The 12927-nt window shown below is 42.3% G+C and overlaps 1 protein-coding gene across 1 annotated transcript in view; it reads right to left on the bottom strand.

Moving 5' to 3' along the window:
* CENPI (centromere protein I) overlaps window positions 1-12713 on the bottom strand; it is a 67855-nt gene extending 55142 nt beyond the window's left edge. Inside the window, 5 exon segments of the mRNA XM_030934091.1 lie at window positions 840-947; window positions 1247-1365; window positions 8441-8578; window positions 9547-9782; window positions 12616-12713. Coding sequence (XP_030789951.1) covers window positions 840-947; window positions 1247-1365; window positions 8441-8578; window positions 9547-9769 — 588 coding nt within the window. The 5' untranslated portion in view covers window positions 9770-9782; window positions 12616-12713.
* Between the last annotated feature and the right edge of the window lie 214 nt (window positions 12714-12927).

The following is a 12927-nucleotide window of genomic DNA, read 5'->3' as shown; positions in this document are numbered from 1 at the left end:
GTGCTTTCTTCCTTCCTGGAAATATTATAGCAATTATTATCCTCAAACTATCATATGCTGTTTTTGATAATTTATGTGATTTCCTTAATTCTCCAACTAGATTTCAAGTTCCTGGAGTATAGAAACCCTATGCTAAACTTTGAATCTTCTACAGTGCGTAGAACAACGCAATGAACACACTGGAAACATCATTTTAAAAAATAAAATCAATAAATGAATTCCCTTCCCAAAGGCAAGAAAAATCAGTTAGACGAGTGATTCACACGGTCTGTGAACTACTGATGGTCCTTGAAAGTCTTCCAGGTGGAGAGTAGATTGATTTCTTAAAGTTATTAATGTTTTTAAGGGAAATAATTATGCTATTTAATAAAAATCACTCCATTGGCACTCATGAAAAGTAATCCTCTCCTTCTCATTAATTCTGATGAGGCTTTTGCAGTGTTAATCAAGAAAATGTAGAATAAATGACTTAAAGGACCCTGTTGAAGTGGTTTAAAAGGGAAAAGATGGCAATGAGTGCTCTAGATCAGCAAACAAGACTCCAATGTGAAATCAACTTTATCTGTAACATTTTTATTTCCTTAAAATAAGATATAAAGTAAATATGATAAAAACTTTCTATTTGTTAATCTGAGAGACAGGAGCAAAATAGAATGCTATCATTTGCCCTTTTCTGTATATTTGATACGTCTACGTTATCTTGGTACATTTCTGTATGTTTGATATATTTTTAAAATAAGGAAAAACACATTGTATAGCATGCTGAAGGATATATGGTGCATCAATATACACTCATGTACTATTTGATTGATGCCTAATGCTGTCCAATTTTTACTTACCAGTGCATCATCTTGCAATGAAGCAAAAAAGAAGCCATAGAGCAAGTTAATTTGCTCCTTACGATCAATGAAGTCAAACATTGCAACCAGCCAACGATAAAAAAGCACCTATTGAAGAGACAAAATACTTATCTTTAAAGAAATATAACTGGTACAGAAGAGTTTAATTCTGCCCCCCGTCCCCCATCACCAGGGCTATTTTAGAGGCTTCAGGCACAAAGTAGAATAATAGATTTTATTTCTCAGTAAAAATTTCTGTTTGAACATAGCCCTTGCATCAAGATATATTGTTACAAAACTACAGGCTTTGCACAAAAGGCCAATGCCATTACTTGATAAGTGGCTCTTCCTTGTCAGCCCTTAAGTGGTTCTGAAGGACTTATAATCAAAGTGTTTAAAAAGATTACCTTGGTGCTACCAGAACACTTGTCAACACAAAGCCAGGAGACTGCCTTAACCACAGAATCTTGTGATATTACTGTTGCTGGGATCATGCACTTCAATATCCGTGTGTTTACAGCATTTCCTGGAAAGGAGACAAGCTAAATTAAACTACATTTTAATGTCTCGATTGTTCTTTTACTATTATTCACTCTTGGATCTAAAAATCTCACATTAGGCTGGGCGTGATGGCTCATGCCTGTAATCCCAGCACTTTGGGAGGTCATGGTGGGTGGATCACCTGAGGTTGGGAGTTCGAGACCAGCCTGACCAACATGGAGAAACCCCATCTCTACCAAAAATACAAAAATTAGCCAGGCGTGATGGAGCATGCCTATAAGCCCAGCTACTCGGGAAGCTAAGGCAGGAGAATCGCTTGAACCCAGGAGGCGGAGGTTGTGGTGAGCTGAGATCGCGCCATTGCACTCCAGCCTGGGCAACAAGACCAAAACTCCATCTCGAAAAAAAAGAAAAAAAAAACCTCACATTATATTGAAGGCAATAAAAACCAACAGTATGTAAAATTCAGTATCTCTTATCGTTATTAATAAATTGTTCAAAACAAAAATGTACCTTTAACTACTGATGTAAACTATAAGGCAATGGTTAGGCACAGTGGCTCATGCCTATAATCCTAACACTTTGGGAGGCCGAGGCAGGCAGATCACTTGAGCCCAGGAGGTCAAGACTAGCCTGGGCAACATGACAAAACCCCGTATCTACTAAAAATACAAAAATTAGCCAGGGGTGGTGGGGCAAGCCTTTAGTCCCAGCAACTTGGGAGGCTGATATGGGGGAAACACCCGAGCCCAGGGAGGTCGAGGCTGCAGTGAGCTGTGATCGTGTCACTGCACTCCAGCCTGGGTGACAAAGTGAGACCCTCTCTTAAAAAACAAAAAAAATAAAAAACTATAAGGCAAATTATTTGGCTCAAATATTTCTATTTAAAAAATATAAATGAGTACAGGGTTTCTTCTTGGGGTGATGAAAATGTTCAAGAATTAGATAGTGGTGATGATTACACAACTCTGACTATGCTTTAAAAAAATGCTGAATTTGGAGCCGAACGTGGTGACACATGCCTATAATCTAAGCACTTTGGGAGGCTGAGATGGATGGACTGCTTGAGCCCAGGAGTTTGAGATCAGCCTAGACAACATAGCAGGACCCCATCTCTATGTAAAAAAAAAAAAAATTAGCTGGGCATGGTGGCGCCTCCTGGGAGGCTGAGGCCGGAGGACTGCTTGAGCCTAGGAGTTTGAGATTAGCCTAGGCAATATAGTGAGACCCCAATCTCTACAAAAAATACAAAACTTAGCCAGATGTGGTAGCACATGCCTATAGTCCCAGCTACTTGGTAATCTGAGGTGGGAGGATCACTTGAGCCTGGAAGGTGGAGGTAGCAGTGAGCTGAGATCACACCACTAGACTCCAGCCTGGGTGACAGAGTAAGACTCTGTCTCCAAAAACGAAAATGCTGAATTTTTAAAACAGTGAATTTTGCCAGGAGCGGTAGCTCACGCCTGTAATTCCAGCACTTTGGGAGGCCGAGGCAGGCAGATCACCTGGGATCAGCAGTTCAAGACCAGCCTGGCCAAGGTGATGAAACCCCATCTCTAATTAAAAAAATACAAAATTAGGCCAGGCGTGGTGACTCACACCTGTAATCCAGCCTGGGCGACAACAGTGAAACTCCATCTCAAAAAAAAAAAAAAAAAAAAAAAAAAAAATTAGCCGAGTGTCATGGTAAGTGCTGTAATCCCAGCCACTCAGGAGGCTGAGGCAGGAGAATCACTTGAACCTAGGAGGTGGAGGTTGCAGTGAGCTGAGATCATGCCATTGCACTGCATCCTGGGCTACCAGAGTGAAACTCCATCTCAAAAATAAAAAAGTAAAAAATAAAAAAATACTGAATGTTATGAGGGCACGGTGGCTCACAATTGTAATCCCAGCACTTTGGAAGGCCAAAGCAGGCAGATCATCTGAGGTCAGGAATTCAAGACCAGCCTGGGCAACATGGTGAAACCCCATCTCTACTAAAAATACAAAAATTAGCTGGGCGTGGTGGTGAGCACCTGTAATCTCAGCTACTCAGGAGGCTGAGGCAGGAGAATCGCTTGAAACTGGGAGGCAGAGGTTGCAGTGAGCCGAGATCACATCATTGCACTCCAGCCTCGGCAATAAAAGTGAAACTCCATCTCAAAAAAAAAAAAAAAAAAATAACAAAAGGAAAAAACAATGAATTTTATGGTATGTGAGTTAATCTCCAAAAAAGCTTTCAATCACAGGAAAATTTCAAAGATTTTTTTTTAATGGCCTCATAGACTGATTTATTTAAAGCTACTGATGGACACTTTGCATGAGGTGTTACATTTAAGAATGTATTTGTTCATGAGACAATGTGAGCCAGAAATAAAAACACATATATAAAATTAAAATGTATATATTTGTATCATCCGCTCACCCTAAAAAAGCAGGGAGAGTAGCAGAATAGAACAGATTTTTTTTTTTTTTTTTTTTTTTGAGACAGGGTCTGACTCTGTCACCCAGGCTGGAGTGCAGTGGTGCAATCATAGCTCACAAGAACCTCAAATTCCTGGGCTCAAGCAATCCTCCCACCTCAGCCTCCAGGGTAGCTGGGACTACAGGCACGTGCTACCATACCTGCTTACGTTTTTTATTTTTAGCAAAGACAAGGTCTCACTATGTTGCCCAGGCTGGTCTCGGACTCCTGGACTCAAGGGATCTGCCCACTTCGGCCTCCCAAAGTGCTGGGATTACAGGCATGAGCCACCGTGACTGGCCTAGAACAAGATATTCTTGGAATTGACTGGCAGTAATACCATTCTACACTAGTCCAATCTTTCCACTTGATCTCAGGCCTCTATGGTGTTCTCCCATCTGGTAATAGAAATGATGTCACAGAGATCACCTGAGGTCAGGAGTTCGAGACCAGCCTGGCCAACGTGCTGAAACCCCATCTCTACCAAAAATACAAAACTTAGCCAGGCATGGCGGGCGCCTGTAATCCCAGCTACTCAGGAGGGTGAGGCAGGAGAATCACTTGAACCTGGGAGGCGGAGTTTGCAGTGAGCCAAGATCCGTCTCAAAAAAAAAAAAAAAAAAAAAAAGTCACAGAGGCTGGCTTTGAATACATCCTATCTCAACTTCTGTTAATTAGGCTTTAAGAATTAGAATATATCTCATCACTTTCTACACTATCATTCTGTGGAGAAGAAAGGAAGCAGTGATAGGTAATGAATCACAAAAATAAAAATCTCTGCTTTCCACTCTTGTGGTTCCTTTTCCTGTTTTCTTTCTCACTCCCATCCACTAACTCTTCGAAATTTAAAATAGTCTCACCACTAACACATTACATGTGCACCAAATTCAAAAGGAGAATTCAATACAGATTCTATTTTTACTTCCAAGTGACTTAATTTTTAAAGAGTCTAAAGTCCCTTTGTACCTAATTATGATGACATTTCTAGCATACCTGCCTCTAAATATGCATTTAAACTTATCAAAAGAGCTGCATGTAAAGATCTAGTAGGGATGGGGGACATCACAGAAATAACTATAATAAAAGGGAGAAAAGGAATTAAGGAGGCCACATTTGACCTCAGCAAATTCCAGCTTAGCAGAAAAAAAAAATGAAAAGTAACAATAGAAAGCCAGAGATTATTTTTTAAATTGCTATGTAAGTTTCCCAAGTCTAAGGCATGCATTTTGAGACACCTCAAGTCCTGGCAGACATCAAGATAACCTAATCATTAATTTCTGAGATAAAAAAAGGAGGCTGGGTGCAGTGGCACGAACCTGTAGTTCCATCTAATTGGGAGTCTGAGATGGGAGGACTGCTTGAATCTAGAAGGTCGAGGCTGCAGTGAACCGTGATCATATCACTGCACTGCAGTCTGGACAACAGAGTGACACTCTGTCATGAAAAAAAAATCTCTAAAACAGAAAACATCTGTATACTCCACATATGTTGTTTTTGTTTTGTTTTGTTTTGTTTTGTTTGAGATGGAGTCTCGCTCTGTCACCCAGGCTGGAGTGCAGTGGCATGATCTCCGCTCACTGCAAGCTCTGCCTCCTGGGTTCACGCCATTATCCTGCCTCAGCCTCTCAAGTAGCTGGGACTACAGGTGCCCACCACCACGCCCGGCTAATTTTTTGTATTTTTAGTAGAGACGGGGTTTCACCATGATAGCCAGAGTGGTCTCAATCTCCTGACCTCGTGATCCACTCACCTCAGCCTCCCAAAGTGTTGGGGTTATAGGCATGAACCACTGCACCCAGCCCCTACTCCATATATATTTTAAAGTGAGATGGGAGTGGGTGAATTGATCTTGACAGACATTGTTCAGTTAAACACAGATTCCTGGAAAGATATTAGAAGCAAACAATCTAAAACCATCTACAAGAAAAAAACCAATTTTATTAGGTCTCATTTAACTTTCTAGGGAAACACAGAGAACTAATCAGATAAAAATGGAGAAATAAAATACCTGACAGTCATATGTTGAATTCGGTTAGTAATGTGTTGTTACTTTAAAATAAATAGACACACCCCTGCAAATATGCTGCTAGGATATAAACAAAGGAATCTAACATGCAACAGCCAGGAAATACTTAGTATATAAAGCATTTGGTTTGGAGAGCTGTCTTAATCTTTCTTTTTTTTTCCCAGAGACAGAGTCTTGCTCTGTGGCCCACACTAGAGTACAGTGGCACCATCATAGCTCATTGCAGCCTCAAACTCCTGGGCTCAAGTGATTCTCTTGCCTCAGACTCCCAAGTAGCTGGGACTACACGCACATGCTACTGCACCTAGCTAATTTTTTTTTTAACATTTTGTAGACAAGGTTTTGCTTTGTTGCCCAGGCTGGTCTCAAATCTGGCTTCAAGCAATCATCCTGCTTTGGCCCCCCAAAGTGCTGAGATTACAGGCATGAGCCACTATACCCAGCCTTAACGTTTTTTTAAGTAGAAAAAAAAGCAGCAATGTGGTACAGTATAAGCACTAGAATGGGCGTTTGGACATCTTATTTCCCCAGTTCTACCTCTGACATTAAGCAAGTCTCTTCAACTACTCTGAGCCTCTTTTTCCTCACCTTTAAATGAGAGTGTTTAGAGTCTAAAATACCTTCCAAGTCTGAATTTAAATGAGAAAAAGTTAAAAGGTTCAAGTAAATAAAATATTGACCAGGTATTATTTCTAAGAACCTCTTCCAACCATCCCAACCATCACCAATGAATTTAGAACAGGAAAAGATGCACTTGCACAAAAGAAAAAGCATCTTAGCTGGGCGCGGTGGCTCATGCCTGTAATCTCAGCACTTTGGGAGGCTGAGGCAGGTGGATCATCTGAGGTCAGAAGTTTGAGACCAGCCTGGCCAACATGATGAAACCCCGTCTCTACTAAAAATACAAAAATTAGCTGGGTGTAGTGGTGCATGTCTGTAATCCCAGCTACTCAGGAAGCTGAGGCAGGAGAATTGCTTGAACCCGGGAGGCAGAGGTTGCAGTGAGCTGAGATCGCGCCATTGCACTCCAGCCTGGGTAAAAGAGCGAAACTCCATCTCAAAAAATAAATAAATAAAATAAAGAAAATGAAGGTAATGAAGTAGACTAAGTGATCTTTTAAGATGCCTTCCAGCAACATTGTTTAAATTACTACGTATACTTAAGATAAATACTAAAAAATGGTTCTCATGTATTTGGTGACAAAAGTATGTATTTCGCATTTTATTTGTAATGATATATGGTAACTGGTCATTTTCAGCATATGCACACAGAAACTTTTTGTGTGTTTACACAAAAAAGCCCATTGTATAATCTTAACAGATTGGTCTTATGAAGAGAACAGTAAACAAAAAACTGCAACTAATTCCAATGAACAACCTAATTCAAAGTCTAAAAGGAAGGTCGGGCACAGTGGGTCATGCCTGTAATCCCAATGCTTTGGAAGGCCAAGGAGGGCGGATCACCTGAGGTTGGGAGTTTGAGACCAGCTTGACCAACATGGAGAAACCTCATCTCTACTAAAAATACAAAATTAGTCGGGCGTGGTGACGCATGCCTGTAATCCCAGCTACTCGGGAGGCCGAGGCAGGAGAATTCCTTGAACCCAAGATGTGGAGGTTGCAGTGAGCCAAGATCGCGCCATTGCACTCCAGCCTGGGCAACAAGTGCAAAACTCAATCTCAAAAAAATAAATAAACAAAGTCTAAAAGGAAAAACTAATAGCAAAGTGATGACAAAAGCATCCGAGACCGGGCACAGTCACTCACGCCTATAATCCCAGCACTTTGGGAGGCCAAGGCAGGTGGATCACGAGGTCAGGAGTTCAAGATCAGTCTGCCCAAGATGGTGAAACTCTGTCTCTACTAAAAATACAAAAACATTAGCCAGGCGTGGTGGCAGGCACCTGTAATCCCAGCTACTCGGGAGGCTGAGGCAGAGAGGTGGAACTCGGGAGGTGGAGGTTGCAGTGAGCTGAGATTGCACCACTGCACTCTAGCCCGGGCGATGGAGTGAGACCCAGTCTCCCAAAAAAAAAAAAAAACGAAAACTGCCCTTGGCCAGGCACAGTGGCTCACACCTGTAATCCCAGCACTTTGGGAGGCCAACACACGAGGCTCATGAGGTCAGGAGATGGAGACCATCTTGGCTAACACAGCGAAAAAAAAAAAAAATACAAAAAATTTGCCAGGTGTGGTGGCACGTGCCTGTAGTCCCAGGTACTCGGGAGGCTGAGGCAGGAGAATTGCTTGAACTCAGGAGACAGAGGTAGCAGCGAGCTGAGATCGTGCCACTGCACTCCAGCCCGGGTGACAGAGCGAGACTCCATCTCAAAACCAAAAACAAAAAACAAAACAACATCCCCCTCGAGCCATGTGCGGTGGCTCAAGCCTGTAATCCCAGCACTTTGGGAGGCCAAGGCGGGAGGATCACTTGAGTCTAGGAGTTCCAGACCAGCCTGGGCAATATAGTCAGACACTGTCTCTATTATAAAAAATGTGTGTGTATACCTATCTATATATATATGTGTGTGTGTGTGTATATATATGTATATATATACATATTTTTAAAAGAAAAAAATATAGGTGCTAGGTGAGTTAAAAGAAAAAAAAAAAAGCATCTCCTCAACATACCAAATTTGCCACTGAGTGCAATATTTAATAGAATGTCAATTTCTTCTGAAGCTAACCCATTCTTCCAAGCCACATTTTCCACAGTTTTCAAGTGTTTTTCCAAGGTTTTATCTTTATTCTGTGAAGCTTTAATGGGACCTGAAAAAAGAAACAATATTAAATAGTGAGACCTTTAAAATTATTTCAGTCTTCGGCCTCAATAATAATTTGGAACTCTTTAAAGGAATAGCTTAACGACCAGGCGTGGTGACCCACATCTGTAATTCCAGCATTTTGGGAGCCCAAAGCAAGAGGATCACTTGAGGCCAGGAGTTTGAGACCAGCCTGGGCAACATGACAAGACTCTATCTCTACAAAAAAATTAAAAACTAGCTGGGCATGCTGGCATGTGCCTGTGGTCCCAGCTCCTCAGGAGGCTGAGATGGGAGGCTCACTTGTGCCCAAAAGGTCAAACGTACAATGATCATGCCACTGCACTCCAGCCTGAGCAACAGAGCAAAACCCTGTCTCCAAAAATAAATAAAGGAGTTTATGTAAGAAGTGTCTTCACAAAAACCATTCAAAGATGTTTTTAACTAAAGAATATTTAACAGCGATAGCGCCTTCAATGAGGAAAGCTGGATTATGCCCTGACATTTCCATTCTAAACTAACTAAAAGCACTGAACTTAGACTACAACCTGTTTCAATACTAGGACAGTGGTTCCCAAACTTTGCCATACATTGGAACCACCCAAAGCCTTTAAAAAAATCCCTATGCCAGGTTGCATTCCATACCAATAAAATCAGAAAGTCTAAGAGTGGATGCCTGACGTCAGTTTGTTTGTTAAAGATTCTCAGAGCCAAAGGGGTAGAGAGGGAGGAAAAGAAAAAAAGATTCTCAACTGATCCCAATATGCAGCAGTTTGGGAACCACTCTACTAGTAAGTTTTGTTGTTGTGTCCCTAGTGCCCAGCATACTGATATGTAGTAATTGCTCAATGTCTATTAAATAAACAAGAGCAAGAATGAGCAAAATTATGCTTTCCTTTAAAAACTCTTCAGAAAAAAAGACTAGAATATTTTTACAGAAATAGGACTTTCATAAGGAAAACAATCCACCTTTACCTTTCTCAAAATATCCCACTGCCATTTGCAAAGCATCTTCAGCTTGATCATCAGCATGTTCATAATCTCCCACTGGATTGTTTTGTCCATGTTTTGAGATGTTCTTTGAGTTGCTTGGACCCTGTTTTACTTTCCAGGCTGAAAGCGTGGTCTGAAAACTATTACTACCTTGTGAAGTCCTGTTTTGTGCCTTGACGTTCTTAACTCTCTTTTGAGGTGACATTACTGCATATGTTCTACACAGAAACAAGTGTTATCATTAATCAGCCAAACAGTCCTTTTTTATGCACAGAGACAGGGTATGTTTCCAGTATTTAGTATACAATAGCTAGCATACAACAGGCATGCAATAAATAAGTTGACAACAATTCAGGAAACAAAATCTAGAGGTTGACTTTCTCAGAAAGTCCTTGCCCTAAATAGAAATAGAAACAACCCGCCAAGGAACGTTCATCAGCTGAACTAGCTTTCTAGTGGAAAAAAACAGTAAGAGTACAGGCAACATATACAAGTTAGTTCTCTCTTAGAATGGCTATGTCATATAAATGGGTCCAAAACTAATCCATCTCGGCCGGGCGTGGTGGCTCACACCTGTAATCCCAGCACTCTGGGAGACTGAGGCGGGCCTGACTTGAGGTCAGGCATACAGGAGTTTGAGATCAGCCTGGCCAATATGAGGAAACCCTGTCCCTGGTAAAAATACAAAAACTCGTTGGGCATGGTGGCACACACCTGTAATCCCAGCTACTTGGTAGGCTGAGGCAGGAGAATCGCTTGAACCCAGGAGGTGAAGGTTTCAGTGAGCAGAGATTGCACTGCTGCACTCCAGCCTGAGTGACACAGCGAGACCCTGGCTCAAAACAAACAAAAAAACTAATCCAACTCAATAACTCAATCTTACTTTCTCCACTCCTATTTTCCCCACTTCTCCTTGATTTTGCTTTTAATCTTTATGCTCCTAAATTTGTCAGTGCTAAGTCAAAGCTGCATAGTTCAAAAGCCAAACTGGTGGCCAGACTAAGCATTTTCAGGAGACAAATATTCCCATTCATTCACTTAATAAATAATTACTAAATGTCATCTACCTGCCAAGCACAAGTCTAGTTACCAGGGATAAAATAATAAAACAATCAAGGTCCCTGCTCTCATGACACTTACACTGAAAGGGGAGGTGAGAGTCAATAAATAAGTATACAACTAAGACCGGGTATGGTAGTTCACTGCTGTAATACCAGCACTTCAGGAGGCCGAGGTCGGAAGATTCCTTCAGCCTAGGAGTTCAAGACCAGTCTGGGCAACACAGTGAGACAACGTCTCTACTAAAGATTTAAAAAATTAGCGGCCGGGCGCGGTGGCTCAAGCCTGTAATCCCAGCACTTTGGGAGGCCGAGACGGGCGGATCACGAGGTCAGGAGATCGAGACCATCCTGGCTAACCCGGTGAAATCCCGTCTCTACTAAAAAATAAAAAATAAAAAAAATTAGCCGGGCGAGGTGGCGGGCGCCTGTAGTCCCAGCTACTTGGGAGGCTGAGGCAGGAGAATGGCGTAAACCCGGGAGGTGGAGCTTGCAGTGAGCTGAGATCCGGCCACTGCACTCCAGCCTGGGCGACAGAGCAAGACTCCGTCTCAAAAAAAAAAAAAAAAAAATTAGCTAGGCGTAGTGGCACGTGCCTGTAGTCCTATCTACTCAGGAGGCTGAGGCAGGAGAATCGCTTGAGCCCGGGAGGTCGAGGCTGCAGAGAGCCGTGATTGCGCCACTGCACTCCAGCCTGGGTGACACAGCAAGACTTTGTCTGAAAAAAATAAAAAATAAAAGGAAGAAAAGTAAGCAATAATGAATATAATACACAGTGATGTGATAGAAATGAAGTGGGGATGGGAAGCTACATTGTAACTTTGTAATAAGTGTTCAGAGAAAACCTCTCTGAGGTGACCTTTGAACTGAGATTTGAATGTCAAGAAGGAACCAGCCATGAGAAGATCTGGTGGAACAGTATTTCATGGAGAAGAGGAAGACATGCTAAGACCTTTAAGACCTTAAAGCAAAAAGAGCTTTATGTGTCAAAGAAACAGCAGCTTGGCAGGGCAAGGTGGGTCACACCTATAATCCCAGCACTTTGGGAAGCTGAGGGCAACATGGTGAGACATTGTTTCTTTTTTTTTTGAGACAGTCTCACTCTGTCACCCAGGCAGGAATGCAGTGGAATGATCTCTATCTTGGCTCACCACAACCTCCACCTCCCAGGTTCAAGCAATTCTCCTGTCTCAGCCTCCCAAGTAGCTGGAATTACAGGCTCACACCACCACACCCGACTAATTGTTGAATTTTAGTAGAGACTGGGTTTCACCATGTTAGCCAGGCTGGCCTCAAACTCTTGACCTCAAGTGATCCACACCCGCCTCCGCCTCCCAAAGTGCTGGGATTACAGGCGTGAGCCACCACGCCTGGCCCAACTCTGTCAAAAGAAAGAAGAAAAAAAGGAAAAAAAGGAAAGGAATGGAATGGAAAGGAAGAAAGGGAGGGAGAGACAGAGACAGACAGACAGAAAGAAAGAAGAAAAGAAAGAAAGAAAAGAAAGAGTAATAACATTAGTCTAGAGGGAGTGGAATGAAAGAGGTAAAAGGTAATGAGCGATTAAATCAGAACATAGCCAGTGACTAAGATCATATTGGGATTTGCAGGCCAGAGTAAGGAGTTTAGATTTTAAGTGTCATGGGAAAATACTGGGGAAGGGGGAAAGGTTAGAGAGTGGAGCAATACCACCTGATTTGCGTTTGAAGATCATGTTAGTTGCAGTGCAGAGACGAGAACGTTAGAGCTCAAGGAGAGGCAAGAAACCAAATAAAAGGCTGTTGCAGAAGTCCAGAAGAAGGATGACTGTAGCCTGCACTAGGCCTAGGGTGTAGAGGTGGAAAATGATTGGATTCGTGCAATGTTTTGGAGTTAGATAGAGCAGGCCGTGATAAAATAATTGGATGTAGGGAAAAGGGAAGAGGAACCAAGAATGACTTCTAAGTTTCTGGCTGCAAATAGGAAAAACGAAAGGAATGGTCGGAATGACACTTACTCAATCCCACCTCCCTAGAACAGATGAGGCCAGATCAGGAGAGGAATATGTCCAAACCAGTGGGACGTTACAGGTTTCGAGTTATTTCCTAGGTTCCTAGGAAAGAAGGGCAAGGGAGCAGCTTCTGACCCCACCCAGTTGAACCATCCCAGCGCTTCCCAAGGATCCTTGGAGGGAAACTGGTTACGGAAAACCCGACCGCAGTCACACCTTGCAGGACAGTCCCACCCTCAAAAGTTAAAAAATTCTCTTCGCTCCCATTTCGCGCGGTGCTTAACAGTACCTCCTTACCTGACACTCTACTTGTACCCG

This window comes from Rhinopithecus roxellana, chromosome 7 (assembly GCF_007565055.1).
Source record: "Rhinopithecus roxellana isolate Shanxi Qingling chromosome 7, ASM756505v1, whole genome shotgun sequence".
Classification (NCBI taxonomy): domain Eukaryota; kingdom Metazoa; phylum Chordata; class Mammalia; order Primates; family Cercopithecidae; genus Rhinopithecus; species Rhinopithecus roxellana.
The sequence above is the reverse complement of the archived record's forward strand: the minus strand, read 5'-3'. Positions and strand labels throughout refer to the sequence as shown.